General features: G+C 39.1%; 1 protein-coding gene across 1 annotated transcript; it reads right to left on the minus strand.

The window, feature by feature from the left end:
- Window positions 1–856: 856 nt before the first annotated feature.
- On the minus strand, window positions 857–24,948 carry ppm1j (protein phosphatase, Mg2+/Mn2+ dependent, 1J). Its single transcript, XM_084738262.1, has 10 exons — window positions 24,131–24,948; window positions 12,565–12,679; window positions 10,415–10,744; window positions 9,179–9,291; window positions 8,214–8,298; window positions 6,221–6,339; window positions 5,229–5,292; window positions 4,723–4,830; window positions 2,403–2,554; window positions 857–1,112 (listed from the first exon to the last, which is right to left on the minus strand). Exons 1-10 carry the CDS (start codon window positions 24,394–24,396, stop codon window positions 965–967), a joined length of 1,500 nt encoding a protein of 499 aa, XP_084594388.1. The 5' UTR covers window positions 24,397–24,948; the 3' UTR covers window positions 857–964.
- Between the last annotated feature and the right edge of the window lie 276 nt (window positions 24,949–25,224).

The raw sequence follows: 25,224 nt of genomic DNA on the forward strand, positions 1-25,224 counted from the left end.
TTTCATTTTCTGTTTAAATGATCAATTTATTATTTCTTAAAATTTATTTATGTATTATTTTCCTTGTGCAAATAAATGGATAAATTAATATGCACCAAAACTAATACTGAAAATAAATGTGGAAAATTTATTTCTAAAATCTGAGATAAATTGATATTTCAGTTTTAATTTGATTTTATTTATTCATGTACTCTTTTTGAGATTTGTGTATTTTCTTTTTGCATTTTGCTCCTATTTATTTCCCCAAACTTTTACTACTATTTCTGTATTTATTTACTTTTTAATTTTACATTTCTTTATACATTTCAACTTCATTATGGCTCAAACATGTTTTCTCAAGTACAACTGAAGTAATATCAAGTTGACTTGATTTGTTTTCAAATCATGACAAAATTACCTCAACTTGTCTTTTCAAATTCAGTTAAAACTGAATAAAACAAAGAGCTTTTTAGTTTTATAAATTAATTAAGGTCTACATTTATTTTAAATAGTTTGGGTGCATGTAATGTAATTTATTTATTGAGATGTTTATGTATTTATTTCTTTACTTTTTGTCAGTTTTGGTCCTCCATACATTCAGGACATGACATGAAAATGAACAATCCATTTAAAGGATTGATTAGCGGTTCAGCCTTGAACAGAAACAGGGAACAAAAATACTACAAGGGTTTAATTCTCACTGGCAACCGTCACAAACAGCAGGTCTGGGAGAAAGAGCGTGACGTCTCTTATGACGTCACTGGAAATCTTTTGTTACATGACTGGGTTGACGTGACGCGGCGGGGACTGGGTCCAGTCTACAGTGGGTTGATGAAGGTGCTGCTCTGACCCGAGTCGTCTCTATGACAAAAGGTGCTTTCTTTTTTTTTTTTTTTTTTTCCCGCGCCCCCTCCCTCCGCCGTCGGTCCAGGGTTCAGGGAGTTTGGAAGGACCCTTGAGTCATAGCGGTGGCTGCAGCACCTTGTCATGTCTCTGACTCGTGCCCCGCCAGCGGGATGACGAACACAGTGATGTCATCCCCGGAGCCCAGTCTGTCGTTGGGTAGCCGCCAGCCGCGCTCCTTCAGCACTCCTCGTGACCTCATCAGCAGGTCCTGAGCTGCCAGCGTATACCTGTGTGACACGCACAGAGAAAACAGTCATTACCATACCAAGAGTAACAACACACACAAACAAAATACTGACTCATACTCAAACAAAGAATATCAAACAAAATAAAACTTGACTTGTACAGAAGTCACAGTTATTTCAGTGCCTTCATTTTCTGACTTAATTCAACTGATTTACAAAACTAACTTTACAAAAACAAATAATAAACTGCAACCTAAACCACTTATATCCAAAAGCGACAGAAAGATAGCATAAATACAATATTAGTATATAAGTATTACTCAGGAAGTTCATAATGTGCCGTTATTTTTTCTCTAAAAATGTTCTTAAATTGAATAATATTTGAGCTTTGAGCATTATTTTAATTCACTGCCCAGAGAATTTCACAGTTTCACTTCACACTGAAATACACTTATGATTTATATAATTAAATATCTGAGTATGATCCTCATCATTTAATCTTAACATAAACAACTTCTGTAGATACTTCAGGTAAAAGCTTACCTCTGGTTTGTAATTGTAATTGCGTGATTGGATGAACAAGACTGGAGAACCTGTTTTCACTTCATTAGCATTTATAAGCTGTGCATAACCATTTAACACCATTTTCCTTGTGTCTTAGTTTTGCGTCTTGGTCTTATTTAGTTTTATTTTAGTGCGCCTGTTTGGCTTTATTGTGTTGGCCTTCTGTTGTTGTTTTTCGTCAGAGGCTTCCTGCTGTTTTGTTTTGTCTGTTAAAGCACTTTGTAAACTCAGTTATTAAAGGTGCTATATAAATAAAGTTATTATTATTATTTACTAAATGGCTGTAATCAGAAGCTGATTGACAACTGAATGTTGTAGGAGTAAGTATTTGTCTCCACCTAGTGGACAAACTGAGAACAACAGTTCACCACTGACATTACAGTGGATTTATGAAACAGCAGCTTTTTGCTGTATCATGTTTATTCTCAAAAACACGAACAACACAGTCACACTACACATATAATTTTCTGTTTTCTCAATCATTCCCCCATTTAGAAATCACACTGCCTCAAATATCAAGTAGCTCTTCACAGTCAAGAGGTATACAAAAATTATTTGACTAAATGAAACAATACTTATAATGAAATAATGATAATAAAAAATACTAAAACTAATCCTTAATTTTCTCCAATTTTAGAAAGAACACTTGATCCCTCAGCCACAGAGAAAAACTAGATTTCCTGTAGTTTTTCCTGAACATGTTCACATGACAGATCATACAGCCAGAAGAGAATCCTAATGTAAAGGATTATTTGTCAGACTGCATACCTCATGGGATCAGAGGGGTCACAGCAGGATAAGTAGGCTGACACAGCATCTGCCACTTCCCTGTCCGTCGTCACGTCCCACAATCCATCTGTGCCCATGACCAGGACGTCGTCTGGGCCGTGTTTGTTCTCATCCAAGTTATAAACCTTCACCTGTGACAGAGAGACAGAAAGACATATTGCTGATCGTGTTTTATTCATCGTGCTGTTGTGATTTATGAAATTATTCTGCACGAAGAGGTCAGTCGACATTTTGCGCCTGCGTGTCGAGTGCGAAAAGATTAGCAGATGTATGCTGGCATGCGAGAGGCATAACCTCCATTTACAGTAGTAAATCTGCTCATTCACATTTTGCAAGCCACTTATTTAGAGTGACTTACAACAGGAGCGACATGTTCAACTTCAAGAGACGGAGGCCCGATGTTATTCATGTGATGCTGAGGTAAGAAGTGCTCGAACAGGAACTGAGAAATAAAATCTAACGAGAGAGAAAGTGAGCGTTTTAACTCCATAACACAAAAATAAGAAGTGCTCCATGACTGAGAAGATACTGAAAAAAGGTTGTGTGCAGTCGTAACCTTTCATGAAAATGGTTCACACGTCTAACAGCCCGGTGCACATGAACCCAACGCAGAGAAGAAAGGAAGTTGAACTTAAAAACAAAAATCTATTCAGATATTCACAGGACAGGGATAGTTATGCCCTAACTAAGCCCTCTCTTGGCCACTGGTTGAAAAACTTAATATCACTTGTTATGGCCTGGATCTGAAACAAAACGTGAGGGATTAACTACAAGACTGGAATTTTATTTAACAACGACTAAGTCAATGTAACAAATGCAACACAAAATTACAAGTCTTAACAAAGGAAGCTGACAGGAAAAGCATTCTGCCAGATTAATTTAAAATTATACTGACTCCTGAGAAACTTGTTTATATAGTTAGAACAAAATCTTCTGAGAGATGATTTTGGAAAATGTTAAACACTGAAGAGGCACTGGAAGTGTGAAGTTTGGGTAAAAATGACTAATCTTTTGTAAGTAATGTGTGCTGTACTCTACTCTTTGTGACTGTATTTTTATTTATTATTTTTTTTTAATTTATTTTATCTTTTACATTTTATTTATTTATTCACTTTTTCTTTTCATTGTATAAATACTTGTCATTTTTAACTTGATGCTTAGCTATGAAATTATATTTTTATTATTATTTTATGTACTGCCATGTGGTCAATTTGGGAGACAGTTCAGTGTATGTATGTAAGTTCAGTGTTCAAGTGTATGAAATAAACAAATACATATTTAAACAAAACAAAAACAATTTCTTTACTTAAGACTCCACAGTGAGTCATTTTAGGTTCTCTCTGAAGACAAAAACAAACAAACAAACAAACAAATAGCAGAAAACAAAAGCAAGGTGTTGCACACTAAGTGTGTAACAGCCTGATGAAGTCTGTGGTTAAAAGTTATGTTTGCACTGTTGCTCTTGTGAATAAACTTATTAAGAGGAAATGAGCCTGTCAGTGTGCATGAACTGATTTTTGTTTTCTGAAACTGTAGCTTGGATTAATTACAGAAGAAATCGTATTCTGATCCCTAAAATCTTACTGGATACCTCCGAAAAAGTAAACTAAAAACTGGTATAATATGGAACCTCAAAGGCTTAAACAGTGGCTGGACAGAGAAAATATTTATGCTTTTCCTGAGGAATAAAGCCGAACTTTTCCCCAAAAAATGTGTGTAAGAAAAGAGAGGGTGGGAAATGAGGGGGTTGAAGTCAGTTATATAACCACTAATTGTTATATTTTGCATCCATGCATGGGTGCATGTGCATGTATGTTGTGTGTAATTACATGGATTTAGGTCTTGTGTACTTAATATGCAGGTGTACGTCTGTATCTGCTTGTGCACACATGCCAATTCATGTTCAAAGTGTATATGAATGTGCAGGTTTGTTTGTTACTTGCAGGTTAGGCTCTGTGATCTACATCCACAATACACCACAGAAATGTAGCTGTGACTCAGTTCCCATTCTTTGTTGGTGTTTCTTTCTGTTTTATGAAAAATATCTTTTAGGTGCAAAAATCACTGAATTAATGTTTTTGTTTGCACCGTATCCGAGCCCACAAAATGTTATATTCAGAGACACAGAGCTTCGAGCGAAAAGAAAGTGGATACCCATCCAACAAAGCGAAGCCCGGAGCACAAAAGCTGTTCAAACGTATCTCAAAGGCTCCAGTGTGGCTGAAGCAGCGCTGCAGAGTCGACTCCTCAGGCGGCGCTGCTGACAAACTGAGCTGCTTCTGACTCGTCACACACTCACCTCAGGGACGCAGGAGAGGAAGGGCTTGATGTAAATGTTGGAGTTGTACACCTTCAGGTCATGATCTCCCAGCCCACGGGTCACTCCGATCGTCGCCATGACACGAGCCTGCGTTCACCAACGCACATTCACGCAGGTTCACACATACAGTCAAGACACACACACACGCACACACAGAAACATAGGTTATTGTTTCAGGATGCGATTCAGTTCTCAGAAAATCCACTTATGAAGGATTATTACATGGTGACCATGTTCTTTCAGAGAATAATGAAAATGTTGAGATTCATTTCTACCCAGACGGACACAACAACAACTCGCAGATGTAAAAACGCCTCATAATTGTAATAATCTGCAAAAACAGAATGACCTGTGAATCTGTGAGCAATAAGATTATGCAATGGACATTACGGTTACATCATTACTAAGAAACTGTCAGCATCTTAATATTTAGAAATCTCTGCAAAAAGCCGTGTGTCGAGTGCAATAAATTGTTTTTTTCCTACCTTTTTGCCCTCTCCATATATCAGTGGGAATTTCAGATCATCTTCAACGATCGTCTTATAAGCCCTGCAACACAACAAACGACAGATTTCACATGTAAGCTACTGAAACACAACTGCAACATTTTTCACAGCTGATCAATTGTCATTTTGGTAACACTTTCTAAGAATGTCATATCTATAAGGCTTTATAAAACCCTTCATAAAACCTTAGAATCATGCATGACAACATGTAACAAGGTTTATGAAGTATTATCACTGGTGGACACGTTTGAATGTCATGTCTATTATTCCATTTAAGAACCTTAAAAAATTCTCATCTGTTATGTCATGTTAGAGTGGTTCTCTATGTGTCTTTATAACTGGCTATAGTTATGGTAGTTATAATGTGCTGTATAACCCAGGCCTCAGATTCTTCTTCCAAGCACTGTTGCCACTTTGGCACAGAGTTATAAAGGATTATCAACGCTGACAATACATTATGTCCACCACTTAAAATACTTTCTAAACCTTGTTGTAAGTTGTCATCGCTGATTCTAAACATTTATAGGGTTTTACAAGGCCATATAAATACATTACAGTGTCTTATGAATGTGCTTATAATGCACTGTAGACATGAATTCCACAGGAAGTGTCTCTTCTTCTAGAACCAGCTAATAACAACAAACTTTTCTCTGTTTTTATAATTGTGAACTGAACATCTGGGGTTTTCCATTGTGAGTTTTTGAGGTTTGAACAAGTCAACCTGAGCTCTGGAACATTGTGACGGACTATTTCCTGATATTTTATAGACTAAACCAATGATGAAGTCATCAAGAAAATAACTGGCAGATTAATTGACAATTAAAAACATAGTTAGATGTTGACTGTGTCTGAAAATCCTTATTCATTTATGCTTAACTTATGCTGAACAATTAGAGGATGCCCAGTACAGAGGGAGTTCATGAAATGTGATTAATGTCAGACAAGTGATTAAAAAGGCTCTCCAGGTTTACCAGCCAGTCATGGTGTGGTCTCTGTACAGCATCTTCTTGCCCAGCTCGCTGTGCTGGATCCTACGAGGGAACTCAATGTGAGTGAACTCATTACCCAGGAGCTCCGGCCTCAGGAAGCCCTGCAGTGACACACAAAATGGAGCAGGTCGCATCAAACCGCAGAATAAGAAAGCTTTACTTAAGCCCTAATGTCTCACTGCTCAGAGGTTTCTTTAAAAACGAGAATAGCTGTAAGACTGCGTGTGTAACAGGAGCCCTGCGGTACATGATGCTGTTAAACTGAAGACACAATACAGCTCCCTGTTTTAGCAGCAAACATCATCCACCCACTCTGTGACTCACAGCTACAACCTGCTAAAACAGGCAACCGATGAACGTCAGTGATACAGGATTTCCTCCCTCTTCTTCAGGTTGCTTCAACTCAACTTTACTGTTACTAAAATCTCACCTGACTAGTAAAGACCAACTTTCCTTTTACAGCTTTCAGTGCACTCAGAGGATTATAAAAGCCACTTAAACACGCTGTTAATATATGCATCTGTTACATAATAGACCTTTGGGGACCAATTTATGATAAGACTGTCTTTATAAATGATTTATAAATGGTTTATAATTAGATTATTAATTCAGTTGTAAAGTCTTTATCAATAATTAACAAGCCGTTACAACAAATTAGATAAAAGGCAATAGTGACCTGTCAAATACTGAGCCCACATGTATCTCTAAGCCTCAGATTTCATTGCTTTCTTTGTCTTCTCTATCAGCAGCATTTACGTCTGTCAGCTTCATCACATATTTGTTCAAAAATCACCAGCATTTAGCCACCGACACTATATCTTAAAGGTATAATATGCAATTATTTACTTAAAAAAGACTCATTCAATCATCAGTTTTGTTTTCTTCAGGACAGTGTGAACCGCACAAGTCATCACGACAGCCAATCCTTTTAAATTCTGATTTAGGCCACATTCATATGTGGTTCTCAATCAGATTCAGGTCAGATTTTTTGGCGATGCGACAGTCATATTGGAATTAATGCGACTTTTACGCCACGTTCGCCTGAATCGTCCTGCGACAAGACTTTTGTGGAGATGCAGTGACAGATGTAGTTAAAAATATCATCCCGAGTTTTTGGATTAAAATCTGCTTCTGTGAAGCCAATTACATCACGATTGCACCACTCCAGGCTCCGACTCCACTTCTCCACACACACATCTCTGTACAAAAGTCTGAATTTGCTTCCCCTGCACATCTGCATATAAAAGAGTCTATAAGTGCTGACTGTAGCGGCTTTCGTGTTTACATTCGTACGACGACGTGCTGCGTGTGACATCTTCGTTATCGGTCTTTTGCGAATGTTGATCAGTACAGGACGGTGACCAGTTCACACTAGGATCTGATATGGGCCACATTTAAGAGATAACGTGAACAGCCAAACAAAAAAAATATATATTTCAGCAACAAATACAATTTGAGCATGATGTTTTGCAGAATGAGTGTAGCCTCAGGCTTCCTTTGCCAATTTTAAATGGTAGTAAGTCATGAATAAGTGGTAGTGGGTTGTATACAATAAATCTCCATTTTCCCAGTTATAAATGTCAGTAACTGATTAGTAAGATTAATTATTAAAAAGAAGTAACTGGATATTGCCAAAGAGTGAGCCTACGTCAGTGTTTAATAATGATTTCTAAAGTGTTTACTACCTAAATAATAACTTAATTATAGGTCATGTATAAATCATGGATGATATTATATGTTGGGCTTCTTGTAATGACCTTTTTCACAGCACTATTATTGATATGAAATATTGTTATGAACAGAGTCTTTCCAGTCAGTCCACAACAGCAACACACTGACTCTGTCTGACCTGAATTAAACTAAACTTTGATTATTATCATTGGTAACATCTGTGTTTACTACGTCATGCCAAAATGGCTGCTGTGAAAAAGGTCTGTTGTATTTTCCATGTGTAACACAGAAGATGTAAGATTACCAGATACTGCAGCCGCTGTCTCTCTGACTCAGGTGTGAATTCATTAGTCATGGGAATAACTTCATTATTTCGTATGATTATGGCCCTGCAGAGAGAAAGAGGGAGAGGAGACAATGTTTAAACAGACAGAACTTTTTTTTTTAACAGATAAAGACACACAAATGCCGTCCCACCCAACATCCCCCTCCCCTCCCAACAATCTTTACATAAAGCCAATAAGAAAATAAGATAAATAATATTAATACTAAAATAACAAAGACATTATTTACTAAACTGACCATTTATTATAATAAAAAAATTGGAAGAAAAACAAAAAGTGGGAATTTCCCCCATATTTTATGAAAGGTTCCATGCTTTCTTTTGAGAGCAATGGTTAATTTCTTAAGATATTGACAGAGCTTTTTAACCACTGAGTTTTTTCTTATTGTACGTTTGAAGAAGGACAAAAACATTTTATTTTGTCAATGTCATTAAGCTTTGAAATCTCAGAGAACAGACCAAGAATACACAGTTTTGGACATTCTGGTAGTTTGGCTGAAACTATTTCAAATCAAATTCTTTGAATCTTGGGTAATCCCATAAACACAGGCACAGCATTTTACACATTTGTCTGGATTATTGGCATCAAAATGGACGGAGTTACAAAAATATGCATGATCCATTTGTACTGCAGGAGACTAAATCTGGTGTTGATAGCTTGAACCTAGGCGTCATGGCACGAACTCTCCCATTCATCTTTTGTTATTTCTGTATCTAAGTCGCTAAATTAAGCGAGTCTCCTATGATGTGTGTGGCGCTGCAGTACGCAAAGTGCACCCCAGGGGGCACAAGAAGCTACTATGTCTGAGAAGGTTTCCCATGAGTAAAAAGGTGCAGACGCTCTACATTAGAGAACTAGAGTGACTTACACAGCCATCTCATTTCTCCCATGGTCTGCAGTAGAACATTTGTTTCACTTCTCTCACCTGCTGTCTCCAGCATTGGCTACGTAGAGTTTTCCCATCAAATGAATGGCGGCTAAGGCACAGCACCCACCAGAGATGGCATACGACGTTTTTTCCTTTTCAATTAGGTCATCCTGAAATAAACAGAGAAAAATCAAAGTAAGAACAAAAGGCCACAAAACCTCAGTGGTTTGAGAGCGCACTTTGCCTCTGTTCACCCAGAATAGCTCATTATTTTCTTTATAAATATTCATATTCAAAACAAAACAGCAGCACTAATGGAGAGAAACAAGGGGGGCTTTGAAGAATACATTACCTCAGCTATGGGTTATTATCGGTAGCATCTAAACCAGACAGTGGTTGCATGAGAGGAAAGCGTCACTCTGAGCTTCCTGACTGAACGAGGCTGAGCAGATTCAGCCTGTTTGCCCAGTTTTAATCTTCAATTTTACATGCTTGCGGTAACCACAAACAGGAAGACGTCTTGATTTAAAATATAAGAGTCTACCATGGAGGATGCACTTGAGCACAGCAGTGGTTTGAGCAAACATTTGCTAACATGCTCACAATGTTGCCATGCTGATGTTTAGCATGTATGATGTTTACCATGTTCATGGTCGACCTTTCAGCGTACAAAAAAAGATAACAGCTGTATGTGGTGACCTAGTTAGAAGCAAAACATGAGAGCAGGGGAGGAAGAGTGATGGAAGTGTTTCAGAGCTCTACAAACTATAACAACACATTAAAAACACCATAATCTCACCAATTGCACCTTGCCTTTGCAAGTCAACAGAAAATTTCTTACCATCTGAAGGCAGCTTTAGCTTAAAATTCAGAATTGAACTGATAGCATGGCTAAAAAAACTTTACCCTTTACAATAAGGGTAGAAATCATATACTTAAGTAAAGCTTAACTAATACATGACTCATGGTCATTTAATGCAGAATGCATCATGAAATCCTGTTGCTCACCACTAACAAATGAGCAAGTCAACAGTTCACACTTCAGATCATCAGTTAAGGAATGTTAATTCACAGTTAATTGAAACATTAATTTATATGCATCAAATTATCAGGATTCCAGTTACACAGAAGTTTATTTCAGACTCATGTAGCTGTGTAGCCTCTCTGAAAACAGAACAGGACTTGTTCTCATACAAATATGAAGCTTTATGTTGTTGTTGAAGACACAAACATGTCTTGTGCAGCTTGAAATATGCAGAGCACAGTTCCTGTTGTTCGTTATCATCTGCTCACCATCTGTGAGAAGGCGGTCTCAATGACTCCCATCACCAGGCTCTCCAAGCTGACAACCTTCTCCATGTGAAAGCGCACTGTGGAGTCGCTGATAGCATCTGGGTCCTCCGGTTCCTGCGCTGCGCCCTTCTTCGTCTCCGCTTGGTACGGGCTGCCGTTCTTGGCCAGGCAGATGGGAGGAGCGCTGGTGGGGTTCTCCAGCAGGTGGCAGATTTCTCCCAAACGGTCTCTGATGAGGTGGTGGAGAAGCTTGGAGGCCATGATGGCGGCGCCAGAGCCTGCATGTCCATCAAACACACCCCAGAAGTGGAGAGGGATTCCTGTACCATCCTAAAATATATGAACATAAATATTTATCAAATAAATGAAGAAAAGATAGTAGAAGTAATACAAAAATAACAGAGAAGTAATAATTCCTGCGGTTATGGTTTAAAAATCTCTCATGAGATTACAACTGTGAGCAGAAGGCACAGATTTGTGAGGGTTTACAGGCTCTGGGACTGCAGCTGGTGACATTTGTAATGCTGAGCAATATGTTTCTTCCATTTCAGGTTTTACTGAGTTTCACCAAATCCAGATTATAATATTCTGGGAAACTTGGCAAGAGATAAAAGTCTTATTGTGAGCTTTACTTTTCATGATATATACCGATCAAGTCTAAAATAATATACAATGAATATATGAAATTTAAGTAAAATTAACTTAGTGAAAATAGTAAAAAAAACAGATGTTCTGTTATATCAGCCCTAACAGGACCCACAGAAAGAACAAACTCTTCATTCCAGGGCTTTCACTGATCATGATGTAACGGGTGATGGAGAGGCATTGCCACCTTTGTGTTTGCAGGCATGTTTACAAGCAGAGTTGGCCTGACTGACTAAACAGATGAACAGGCTTTACCCCTCTGATGCTAGAGTGGGGGAGGGGTGCAACGAGGGATGATGTAATTCATTTACACTACATGAAGGACGAGCACGTGTGTGCGTGCGTGTGCAGGAGTAGTAGGTCTAAAACAAATATATTGACCTGGAGAGTAGATGTGTTTAGAAAGATTACAGGACTACAGTCACTGAGAAATTAGTCTTTGTCCTGTGTAGTGTGTGTGTGTGTGGCCATGTGTGCTGTTTATTTTTTAATATGTTTACATTGTTGTTTTTTTATTAAGAAAATTAGTCATTGTGACAAAATGACTTTCACAATCATGATTGTAGAAAGCAAAAAACCCTCAATTCTCAGGCACATCTTCAAACCTGACAAAAAAATCTTTCATTGCGACCCGTGACGACTCCCCTTCTCCCCTTCCAACAAGCGAGTGTTGTGAGACTGAACTTGTGTTTACAATACAACTGAGAGAAAGACTTTTTTTTTTTTAAATCTCTGTGTTCATCTCTGTGGTTTGAAGTTTAGTTTCTTTCCTGTGTCGCTGTTTGTACTTTCAGATATCCGATTTAATTATACTGTTTCATAAGCACTTTCAGCCGTATAGGAATCGTGTTCCATTATTGCTGATGAAAACCCAACATTTTCTGGTTTAGCTGCTATATAGTATAAGTTTTTGAATAACAATAACACAGGACTTTTTGTTTATTGCTGAAGAATTCAGAGGAAATTACGCGTTTGTTCACTGTTTTACAGCCACTCGACTCAAACTAACTTCATCTTCAGTTTGGAGATTAATATTAAATCTAATAAATCTGCTTATCTTGCATGTTTCGTAATAACTGGGACTTGTTTCTGATGCTTTGCTTTGTAATGATGAGAAACGTCGAGGGATACATCAGACACATTTGAATGATAGTGTACATAGAGAAAGATTAGAAGTCCCACAAGGACTGGAGGGGAATTACAAGTAACAAAGTGAATCCATCAATACTAAATAGGATATGAAGACACCACTATTAGGTATCAGGTTACTACAATGCATGCATTATGCATTATAATTTCAATGCACTGCAGCTTAGTCTATATTGTGTTGGCTACACAGCAAGAATTTCACCTCAGACACCTTCAGGACGTTAAGTACGCTGACGTCAGACTGAAAAACATTATCACTAATTGTTTATTGGAGCTGCCAGCTTTTGACCAGACGTGTCACTCCTCATTCACTGACTGCGGTACTGATGTTCACGAGCTTGCCCTTCTTCGCTCACCCCATTGTCCTCCACCAGAGTGGAGTTGCGGTGTTTGCCGCTCGGCTTCTTCACGAACAGCTTCTCACAGGAGGCCTGGTCCTCGTTCAGCATGCTCTTCCCCGCATTGATCACCCTGATGGAGAAAGAGGCGAGGAAGAAAGGTGAGAATGGAGTCAGATGATTTATAGTGTTTGCTCTCACTCCTCTATAACCACATGAACACATAATAGCAGCCAGAAAGATGGAGAGAGTCGAACAGAACGGAGGAAAGTGGAGCAGGATGCAGTCATGTCCCAGAGGGAACTTGCGGGAGGGATTAAGTGTTTTTATTATGAGCTGATGCCTGTGGAGGATAATGGCTTTAGAGTAATGCACTGTTTCGTACTCCAGCAGCATCAGTCCCTCTGTATGCCGCAGCAGTGCTCACTGGAGGTACAAACACAGAACAGTGTTCGAAAGAGAAGTGAAGCTGCAGGAAACTAAGCCAAATACCTTTCAAATCTACAGAAATAGTAACACAGGCACATTTGAGAGTGGTCTGTTTGAGAGGATTTCTACAAAGTGAACCTGAAAAAGATGAATTCCTAGTTGCTGTTAAAATATGCTACATCAGGTGGAGGTGGGCAGCTCTACAAACAACGCAAGCCTGGTACAAAGTCTTTATCTGAACACTAAAAATGAGTCTAGTCATATTCTGAATTCCTCTTCAGGGAGAGGAAGTTGCTTGTCATGTTCTTAAGCCACATGGTGCAATACAGAAATGAAAACTGACAGGCGAGTCCTGACGAAAACAAATCCCTAGTGCAGTAACAGCTGCTACTGCAGCAACTTGAATATTGTTTAGAACATAATGCAGGCAAATAATTATCTTCACTTCATTGAAATGCACAGTAACAAACAAAATATCAAGACTATTTTTATAGCATTACATTGCCCCTATCTGAACCTCAACTTCCTCAAAGCTTCAAAACGCTTTAGGTCGGTGATTCCCAAAGTTTTTTCTGGTATGCAGCCCTTCAGAAGCCAAAAACCTTCATGCCTTTCTCAGCACCACAATAATTATAAATCATTAACAATAATTTGGCAAGCAAGTGATTAAAAAAAAAGGATTCAAATAGAATTTTAATGAAAAGGTCAGCATGAAAGCATCAGTAAACTCTTGTTTATTTTCCCTACATGAATCGTATTCATCTAACTTTGTTTTCCTCTGTATTTCTCCCCTGGTCATCTGTGCCCCTCAGGCAGTAACACTAACCGTTCAAGTGCATTTCCTTCTCATTCCTGCTTGATATATGATTTCAGGTGTTCCACAGTCCCAGGTTTCTGTCGGCATATTTTGCACTTCATGGCGCTTCATTAACCACACATTTTCAGTGGGAGACAGGTCTGGGCTGCAGGCAGGTCAGTCTAGTACCTCAACTCTTTTACTACGAAGCGGCGCTTTTGTAACATCTACAGAATGTGCCTTGGCATTGTCTTGCTGAAATAAGCACGGATGTCGTCTGGATGACAGTATATGTTGCTCCAAAACCTGTATGTACCCTTTCAGCATTAATGGGACTTTCACAGATGTGACAGTTACCCATGATGCCAGGGACACTAACACACCCCCACACCATCAGATGCTGACTTTTGAAGTGCTGGTGACAATCTGGATGGTCCCATTCCTCTTTAGCCTGGAGAACACAACATCCATGATTTCCAAACAATTTGAAATGTTGACTAACTTTTTTTTTAAGTCAGTGGAAGCAGGGCATGAACCCAACATTTCTGGCCACCTGATGGTTTCCGCCGAGGGAAACATCTGCCTGTTTAGCTGCTAAATGCTCCACTATATTCACCAGCTAATCTCTAACTGTCTGTCTGCTGTTTGGTGCTGAGCAGGTAGTGTACAGTGGATTTTTTTTTTGCTGAAAACAGCTGCCTGCTCATGCAGAAAATGAAGCTATGACACAGATGTACGCACACACATCACACAACTAAAGCGCGTTTCAAGAATCTGCTAACTGGATGTTGATACCAAAGTGACTTGAAACTAATGGCTGCCTTGAAGAGTATAAAAACCTACATACAAATAACTACGTAACAGCATGTTTTGCAAAATAGTTAATCTGTGTAGTAAAGTATATGTAATTTGCACTCGTATGACCCTTAAGCAGCCACATGAGGCTGACTTGGAGAGGCCCCAGTTTGGACATCATGCTGGGACATTATGTAACATTTTCAGTTTCAATTATAGATAAATGCCACATTAGCTGGATAATAGAGCATAATACCTTTTGTGCAATTCCAGTAATTTAAGCATTGTCATTAAGATTCCCTCGGAAACTTCTGCAGAGGAGGGATTAGTAATTTATCAGTTACTATGGGGATCAACAGAGGAAGGGAGAAAGAGAAAGGGACCAGTAATGAAAGAGAGACTTTTTATGTGAGGGGGGAAAGAGGAAAAAATGCGCAGTCACACAAAGGACACAAGAGAAATCCAGAGTAAAATCTCTGAGACCTTTGACTTCTCACTTTTCAAATAGTTCAGCTGATTACAATCATTGCAGAAAATGGTCTCTGGCCGGTCCGAAGCTCTGATATCAGAGAGCAGCGAATATGAGGCACAAAATTCAACTGCGGCCCAAATCTGGATTATAAAAAGCCCTTTCACTTTCTAATCAGTTGAAAGCAGTGGACAGGCACCGCGGTGTCCTGCAGTGCGCTCCATGCATTAGGACTAATGACAGAGAAGAATTTAAAGTCGCCTGATTGTCGTCTTAACTTTCTCCCAGGACCAAACACACTGTATGTTTTTTATTTGCTGTTGTTGGATGCATCTGTTACATCAGATAATTGGAGGGCTACAGTATGTTAGGATAGCTGAAAATAATATTATCTGATGTTTTGCCTTAAGATAATATTCACCTTTTAAACAAACATATTTTATAACTAGAAGAGTGCACTCAGTAGAGTACAGATTCTGCCAGGCAGCCGCCAGTGAAGCACCTACTGCAAAAACATCACACCTGCCAGATGCAACCAGTGGAGATCTGCAAAGTTTTGAATAAAGTTGTTTATACAGTACAGTATAGTGCAAGCTTTATTATCTAGATGTATGCAAAGTTTTGAATAAAGTATTTTTGTTGTCTTTAAGATGCATAGAATATTTTGATGCACTTGTAACAGAGCATTCATCTAACTGTATAAACTTAATAAGGAAAAAATAATCAGGATGATAAGTCCCAACTTTTCATATTCTTTAAACATCATTTAAACATTTTGTTATTTATTTAGAATATTTTAGGCAACCAGGTGGCTTTACAACAATATATTAGATATAGAAATCTACACTTCTGGAGAAACTTATAAAAGTGGAAGTTGTGGCTATTCAGAGCGTTAATGTTTTGGCACAGAGCTGATTATATCGCCCCCAGTAACTGAATTTAAAAGTAACCACTGCTATGTTTGATTTTTCATGTTTATAACAAACCAAATTACATGATATTTGGTTCAGAATTAAACGAGTTACTGTTGATTTTGCAGTGAAGTCTGCATCTTTTATTTTTGTACTATTGGACCGTGAACACTTCAGTATGCTGACCACGCAGACACATAGCAGATCAAAACTAACAAAACAGGGATTTATTCATCTCGTGTTGTGTCTAACTTTAGTGTGTGCAACTTTAGTTTGTCACTCACACACAGTTACAGCAGTTAATAATGATGAAATAAGGAGAACCATCAGTGTGCTCCTTATTAGCTTGTTCTGCCTTATTACAATACATTAAAATGAGAAATTTCTGACATAGCTTTAAGTGAAACAATAAATACTTGTTTTGAGAAGAGACTAAGTTAAATATGAAAGTAAATGTCTCCTTTCTAAATGTTTGCAGGGTAATAAAGTTTCCCCACCCCCACAGTAAAGAATCAGCATTTTATCTCTGTTTTGAAAGCAGTCACATGTGCTCAATGAGCTATAATTGAACATAATGTTGTCTGCGTGGGAGGATGTGATTCTAAACTAGGAGCTCAGGCCTTCCCATAATGTGACTTATCTCCTTCACATAGCTGTGTTTCGGTCATATGTTTCCACAACTTGTGACTGAAAACCATGTTGGTCATGTTTGGTAAAAACAGGGGCTGTCTGTTTGAAAACTCCTACTGTACAGTTTATTATGCAAGCAAAGTTCAAAAGAGGAAGCTGAGAGTTCCCGTGAAGTCTCTAATTGCGGCTGCTGCACCCTTGAACGTCAAAGATGTGATGCAAATGTCTGTCAAGTTCGGTGTTATACCAAATCTCACAGTAACACTGCGGTTAAAAAAAAAAATGTTGCAATGCACCTCTTGTGAAGTGCTGCAACTCAGGAAAAGGCTTTTTTTTTTTTTTTTTTACTCATGTGGGGCTTTGTGGTTCAATCAGACACAGATCAGTGGAGCACGTAATCCTGTGAATGAAGACACCTCTGAAATAATCCTTTTAGATTGAGCTTTTGATAACTTTCCATTACAGATTTACGCTTTCAGAAATATGGATTTTAACTGTTTTAACTGTGGTTGCATGTTTCTTCTTGCCTGTGATGCTGTTTTCTTTACTAGACGTCAACATAGGGCGTCAAATAAAAACTGCGCACCTATTCCAGCAGGCCGGCCCGTGGGCGTGTATTTGATCCCTCTGCTCATAACACTGACACATTTATTTGAGAGTAAAAGAGTGATCTGTTCGAGAGGGTTTTTACAAATTGAATATGAAAAAGATGAATCCCTGGTTGCTGCTAAACTGTGTTACATCAGGTGGAGGTGGGCAGCTCGACAAACACGGCAGGCCCGGTACAAGTCTTCATCTGTAGCTTGGAACATTAAAGAATGAGCCTACTCATATTCTGAATTCCTCTTCAGGGAGAGGAAGTTGCTTGTCATGTTTGCAAGAAAAATGGTGCAACAGTGAAATGAAAACTAACAGGCGAGACCTGACAAAAACAAATCCCCACCAGTACAATAATAAAAGGTAGTGCAGCGACTTGAATGATGCTCAGAACATAATGCAGGTGTTGTAATTAAAACACGCTGCAACTTGTACACTGTGTCTCACCATGAATTTGGGAGCTGGACAGAGAACAGGGCTCGAGAAACAAAATCCAGGCGAATAATTATCTTCGCTGCAGTGAAATGCAGGGTAACAAACAGTGAATTTTCAGAACATTAGTGTTTTTATGACATTACATTGCAGCTATCTGTATTAAGTTAATCTGCTTTTCTTTACTATCCTATTCAAGAAAAGAGCATATAAAAGCAGTAAAGGATACTGGCTACACATCAGCCACGTACTTAAACCTACTATATAAAAAAACTACATCTTTTACAGCACTTTGGGGCGGCAGAAACAACAACGCAACACTGACTTATCTTCATCTTTTTAGTTGATATGGTACACTTGTTAGCAAACAGTTCCTCATTTACACATGCAGCAGTTACGGAACAACATTATCACTCATTTGGAGTTGTTTTCCTGGTCACCTGATTCAATTTTCACTCTCTTTTAGCTCTGTTTTTGGTCTCCACCATCTCCCGAGGGAACTACCTGTCTCTTTAGCTGGTAAATGTTCCACTATGTTCTTTAGCGAGTCTCTTAACTGTGTCTGTCTGGTGTTTGGTAATCTCTATTAACAGATATCTGCTTATGAATGCAAGGCTTGCTGGTCAACTGTTCATGCGGAGAGCAAAAGAGGCAGAATACACTGGCTGAGATGCAATCTTGAAACCCATTGGGTTTCAGCTGACAACAATTTAGCTTTTTATTAGCTTTTTTAAAAAAAAAAACTATGTAGATATCTGTCTATAGAGATTAGCTGAACTCAACTCCATTCTCGCGTCTCAAGCTGCTAAACCAACTGTGAACAATAACCAGCAGAGAGGAGGACCTGGCCCTGATATCTATTAACCATCGTCACAATATTAACTGCTACACTGGAAGCCCTGAAACACTGGCCTTTGCCCCGAGAGGCTGAATCATCATCAGATGACAGCCGATTGGTTCCAAGATTGTCTTTTTGGTGCTGAGCAGGTAGTGTCCCGTGGTCTTTTAGAGCTATTTTACTAAAGACAGCTGCCTGCTGCTGTGAAAATGATGCTATGAGAGCACTGAGAGTGAACCAAAACAGTACATTTGTGGGCTGGACAGCTCAACAATGAGCTTAACAAAGCTCTGCAGAGTCAAAATGAGCTACAGATTCTCTACAAGCGACTCATCTATTCAGCTCATATTGTCATTTGATACATTGTTGTTATAAAAATATCCATTCTGGCTGCTTTTTATTGCACATTCAATGTTAAGTTTGTCAGAAACTGTTCAAAATCTGAAGAGATGTTGATTTTAATTTTCACTACATCATTTAAACAGCAGACAAAAAGTCATTCATTCTCTAAACCTGCTTCTTCACTTCAGGATCACAGAAAGCTTTGAATCTTTTTTCTCCTGTACTTGTGTGCTTGCCTAACATCTGTTTATTCATGCATTATTAATTATATCACGCAGTTATTATATTAGAGACAATAATCAATCGATGATGTAATAGATGATATATATAGTATGCGTAATTGTTGCTATGCTTATCTTGGCTTAAAACAAAATAATAAAACATTTACAAAATGAATCTAGGCACAGCTTCCTGACACTCTCTTCCTCACGATCTCAGTGCCAGGGCCTGGAAACTTGCCTCCATATTAAATTGTATTAAATACCCATTTGACAAAATCACTGTTGAGTGGCTTACTGTAAGTGCACTTGCGTGTTTATGCTGACACGATGTCGTACAGCAGCGTTACAGCGTCAATTACGCTCATTATCTCGAGCACCCTAAACCTGTGCGGTGCTGAAACTGCAGACAGATTTTGGGCTCACAAGTTAGAAGTATAGATATGTTAGCTTTCATTCTGGCACATTACAAAGTGGGCTAACCCCCTGGAGCTCACCACCGCTGCCCCAGAGCAGGGTTAGCCCCAAGTTTGTTGTGTTATTCTGTGAAAATAGATGCAACACTGGACTACATGGTGCCGGTGTGAAACAGGGCTAAAGGCTGTTAAAGAGTAGTCACGCATGATTATATAGTCCGTAAACATTAGTCATGTTTTACAATGGACATTTAACCCAGGGCTAGTAGAAGAGCTGTGTGAATCGGGGTTTCGGTTAACCCAGGGGCTAAGTGTACTTTTGTTTGTTTTTTTAAAGTTATCCCAGGGTAAACTCTAAGAACTTGCAGTGTAAAAACGCTTATATGTTTAACTTTTAAGATCAGGATGATGCTCAAAGGTTTTGCTGGGCCAAACATTATTTTGTGCAAATCAGAACCAGTGAAAACTGCAAAACCTGCTCTTCTTACAGGACGCTGGGCGAGGCTAACCCAACAGCACTGACCGTAAATCCTCATTACCACCAGAATGTCAGGCAGACACTAATGAGTCTAATCAAAGTGGAGAAGTTAAGTCTGAGTGTAAGCCAGCAGGGCAGCCTCCAACTGGACAGCATCCACCTTCTGTACACGGTGTTTGGCCACCACTGTTCCTACTCGTTATTACAGCACCAGAGAAAAGGGGCGCAGTTGATAGATGCTCCAACATATAAATGTTGCTCTGTGAAGATCATAATTTCAGCCAGATTGATCTGAGGTGATACTGTACGGCGAATAATCTGTGTTTCGATCAGCCCACACACATCACAGCTCATTTAACACCTTTTGATACCTCTGAATAGGTTTATCAGAGCCGGACAACAACTGTCTGAGTGAATAAATAACTTCTTCAATCAATCCCAAACAAACACAACCATTCGTCCAAGTTTTTCATCCTGATTACAGCAAAAAAAAAATTGGCATTAATGCTGGATTTTAGAGAGTGGACAGATTCCTTATTTCCAGGGCGAACTGTGAATGTTTTCAGGAACTGGTTTGTGTAACTTGTAGAGTTTTGTCTGCTTGTGCCTTCTGATAAATTGTATTTTCATTGTCATCGCAATATGAACACTCTCACTAAATATGCTCAATAAACGCAAAAGCCTGCCTGACGGACAGGATCAAAATGCACCTGGCATTAGCAACAGACCGGCCATATTTGTAAACCCAACACAAATCCCATCCAAAAGTCCATTTAAAAAAGCTGAGATAAAACTATTCAGACTGACTAGAACGCACACGCTCAGATGACACACAGTATAATCATTGCAGACACTTGTTCAACATTAAATTTCATAGTTTCAGCTCAATTTCAAGTTTCCATCCTCGCTTGACCTTTCCACTTGCTAGATTGAATGAATCATAGGAGAGTGTCTTTATTAAAAGGTGCAGTTGGGCTGATCTCAGATGTTTCTGGCCGCAGAAACAATCTTCAATTTTTTTTTAAAATCAATTAATTGATGATCCATTCTGAGCAGATCATGAATGTTTGGCCTGTCTGGCATTTGCCCAGTTTCCAGATGCACAATTTGTCGCTGCACTTCGCTATTTTTTTACACTTCAAATTAAAGGTTTCTGGTTGTCATGGTTGGCATCATAACAGCTGCCAGGATAATCCTTAAACATTAGAAAATCCCTAAGCTAATAATTTAAAAGAATGGTCAAATCTAATGACAAAAACAGCTTCATATGAGCACGTGCACAGTAAGATAGATGGTAGAAATAAATCCAAAGCTCCAACATGGGACCATTTTTAGATACATATCGCACTTAGCTGACAACGTTTCCTAACCACTGATGTTTTCTCACCATGTGTATTTTGTTTTTTGCTTTGCTTTTTTCCTTTTTCTTATTTTCGTGTACCTTGCCATGTAGTAACTCATAACAAGTGATGGGTTTGCTCATCTTGAATTGGAAATGATGATGTCATGTACTGGAAAGTAATATCTGTCAAAAGGGTTTCGATTTCAAAAATGGAATCAAAAACGAAGAATGTGCAGTTCTTCCCGTATTTGTTTTTCCTCTCCACCCTGCCTACTCGATACCATACAGGTGATACTTTTTATCTTTTTAAAGAAGTATTTGAAAACGTAAACAACAGTTGTAAATGCATAAAACCAATGATCAGTTGATCTTTACGAATCAAGACTCGATAGTCTAACAATGGCGGTGAAAAAAAATTTGCAAATCCAAAAACTGAACTGAATCGTTACCTTAAGATCAAAAGTTAAACGGAGTCATGGATTTGGAGAGTGACACCCCGACTGAACAATGTTATTGCACTTTGTTTTTTTCTCTGACTGTGGAGGCCTACTGTTTGCTCACAATGTGATAATTTAACACTGATGAGTTTGGACTTCGATGTTTACTCCCTCTGAATTAAGAGAGTACCAGCAGCTGATAAATGAGCAGATCAGCCGATTAGCTTGTGCTGTAAACAGCCCTGCTAACGCTGTGATTACACTTTCAGCGACTTATATCAAAGTAATTTGCAGCATAATGCAGATGACAGCACTGATGACAACGCACATTCCCACATACTAACCTCCTTTTTTTTTTTTTTTTTTACATCACTGCGTCCTCTTTTGACCTTTCTCCCATTCACTCTTCTGAGACGACTGTCGTCACAAATCTCGTCCCCTGAGACTCTCTGCATGAGTCAGCCTTTTTTTTTTTTTTCTCTCCTGTTACCACACTGTGTCCAGGAGGACAATCGGTAGTGGCATAGTCCAGATACTGTCCTGTACTGTAGCTGAACTGGAGCTATTCAGTCCTTCACAACTCCCCGCCCTCCCCTCCCTCTGGGAGAGTGGAATGTCTGAAAGTGTTTTTCCTCAGCGGGAATCGCCAGAACAGCAAATCCGGACCAATCGTGTGAATGAAGCAGTGCTGCTTTGTTTCTACCTGAGAGAGTACTGCAGGTGTATGAGAGGATAAAAACCCCTGCAGCAAAACCAAGGACACGAGGAGTTCTGCACCTACGCTCACAAAAAATGTGAATGACCATAAGAGCTGCATTAATTAGCAGATTAATGATTAGTTGTTAACTACTACTATTTCGCTAATCGATTAATCATTCTGGGTAACTGTTTTAGAGAAAATATCCAAATTATCTGATTTCAACTTCAACAAATATGATTTTTCTCTGGTTTCTTTACTCCTCTGCGACAGCAAACTGAATATCTAAGACATCTGAGGGTGTCACCTTAGACTTTGGGACACAGTGATCAGCATTTACCATTTTCTGACATTTTATAGACAGATTAATAATGAAAATAATCATTAGTTGTAGCCCCAATGGCCATTACTCACAATTTCCTGCTGCCACAAAACCCTTTTATGAAAGAAAAAAAATGAAACAACTTCACATATTAATGGGATATTTCAGATTATTTGATGTGGGGTTGTTTGAGGTACTTATTCATAGTCATTGTATTACCTACAGTAGATAGCAGCTGGCACAGGCCCAGTTTGGAGAAGCAGAGACAAGCACAGAAACTAAGCTATACACTGCTGTGGATAGGGTCAGCAACAAAATAAAATCAATATCAGTTTAAGTGCACACTATATTTAGAATATTTTCACCACTTTACCATGCTGCCGGACGGCCTTTTCTGATGGAAAAAACATGGTTATATAAGCCAAATATCGCTCTCTCCAAGCCAACCAAACTCCACAAGCAAAATATGTAATTTTTCCTCACAGAACACCGGAGTTGCTGGTCCACCGCTGCCTCGAACTGTTTGTTTGTGTTGTTGTGTGACTTCTGTGTTTTAAAGGATAGTTCGGATTAACCAACGTCACACAATAACGCAAGCAGTAGACCAGCAACTGCTATGTTGTGTGAGGTAAAACTACTGATTTTACCTATGGAATTTGGTTGGTTTGGAGAGAGCGATATATATATATATATATATTCCATCAAAAAAAGGTAGTTCAATGACCAGGTGAGGCAGCGAAATATTGTAAATATAGCATACACTTCAATGGATAATGATATATTTTTTTTGCTGGTCCTCTCTGCTTCTTAAAGCTAGGACTGTGTGCCTAAAATACTGACTATTTATAAGTACCTCTTATAGTCTCACTTTAAAAAAAATCCAAACTGTCCCTTTAAACAAACACAGGCTGTGTTTGTATATGGAGGAGACAAACAAGCAGCCAGATACAGAGAGAAAACAAGAAAATAAATTGAGCTTTCATTGTGGATATATGGTATTCTCAAATATCAAAAAAGATCATGGATATAAGGAAACACAGAAAGGCTTCTTAGTATGAACAGGTAGACATTTCCTGCTTTCACTTCTGTGTGTCCTAGAAATTCTGTTAGAATAACTATTTTAATTTCGCCAGTACTGGCTTGACAGTGAAAGGCTGCTGAACACGGTCGTCTCTGTGTCATGATAAGCGGCGTTTTGCCTAATTACACAGACACACGGCTCCAGATATCATTTAGAGCAGCTCAGCTCAGGGGAGGAACAAGAAGTGTGCACCAGTAAAAGGCCATGTTGGCCATCATTTGGCTGCTGCAGCGCACTCGGAGCTGCTGAGGCTGCTGCAACACAGGGCCGCCGCTCACCAGGACAACAATACACGCATGATATCTGGTGATGGGGATGATTTTAGTGGGCATTTTCGTCAGGGACTGCACTCACTCTGCGTATCCCGTCCTCCAGGGCAGCCTGCTGTCTCTCTTTAACGTGAGCACCGGCCGTGACGCGTGCTCGGTGGAGTACTGCAGGAGCTCCGGGGTGAGGTCCAAGAAATCCGGCCGGCCGTAGGGGAAGCGCGGCGGCAGGCTGTCCGGTCCGCAGGTCTGGCCGCCACCTGAGTGATGGTTGTGGTGGTGGTGGTGGTGTCCGTGCGGCATCATCCCTCCCACCAGAGTGGACATGGCGTTTTTAACTTTGCTGATCATCATCGGGCGGCAGGCTGCTTCGCACACCGACGCTCGACTCGCCAACAGAGATCCGCACGGAAAAAATTAAACGCGAAGCGATGATGTTACGGTAGAGAATAAGGGAAAAAAACACAACAATACACTGCCAGTGACGAGGATCATTTCAGGAAGCGATTTTTTTTCCTCCTTGGCCCCATGTGACAGGTTTCAGACAGGCAGACACGATGTTTTCCTCATTCAAACAGAATAAAAAAGCCTCCGAGCTGTCTGCATGCGTACAGGCTGCTGTAATCCGGCAGATGGTTATATCTCATCTCATAGAGGCAGGGCTTCACACACAGGGACGAGCAGCCAGCCCTCTAAATACTGCACACATCCGAAAGAAAAAAAAAAAAACCCTCAAACTAAAGCAAAATCACAACAGCTACAGGAAATATTTATAGGCTGCTTTAGTCAAAGGGACTGACTGTGAAAATCAGCCAATAAGAAATGTAGGAACAACCATGGTATAAGGCTTTATGCCCGTTCATTTGGCCAGCTCTTACCCACAATAAAGGACACTCAAAAGATAATAATCACACACTCTAACATATTAAAACTTACATATAAAAAGCAGATTTTTATGTTATGAACATGAGCAAAAACTACAAGTTTACGTCATGAAACAAATAACTTTCTAAAGCTTATTTGGTAACTATTTTAAGAGGTGTTCATAAGACTGTCATGACACTGTCCTAAGCATGTCATGACAACTGTCATGAGCATGAATGAGTCTTTGAGTGTTTATGACTGTTTTTAATAAGTGTCATTCGGTGAGTCTTTTTCAGTGCAAAGTTGACTTTGTTTGAG

This window comes from Lutjanus erythropterus, chromosome 2 (genome assembly GCF_056507025.1).
Source record: "Lutjanus erythropterus isolate fLutEry1 chromosome 2, fLutEry1.hap2, whole genome shotgun sequence".
Lineage (NCBI taxonomy): Eukaryota > Metazoa > Chordata > Actinopteri > Lutjaniformes > Lutjanidae > Lutjanus > Lutjanus erythropterus.

What these genes read in the sequence shown, in the direction of transcription:
- ppm1j (XM_084738262.1), bottom strand. Translation starts at nt 24,396, where the DNA reads ATGATGATCAGCAAAGTTAAAAACGCCATGTCCACTCTGGTGGGAGGG. An exon ending in CTCTGGTGGAGGACAATGGG is followed by an intron (nt 10,745 to 12,564) that starts GTGAGCGAAGAA and finishes CATATATTTTAG; the next exon opens with GATGGTACAGGAATCCCTCT. An exon ending in AGACCGCCTTCTCACAGATG is followed by an intron (nt 9,292 to 10,414) that starts GTGAGCAGATGA and finishes TGTTTATTTCAG; the next exon opens with GATGACCTAATTGAAAAGGA.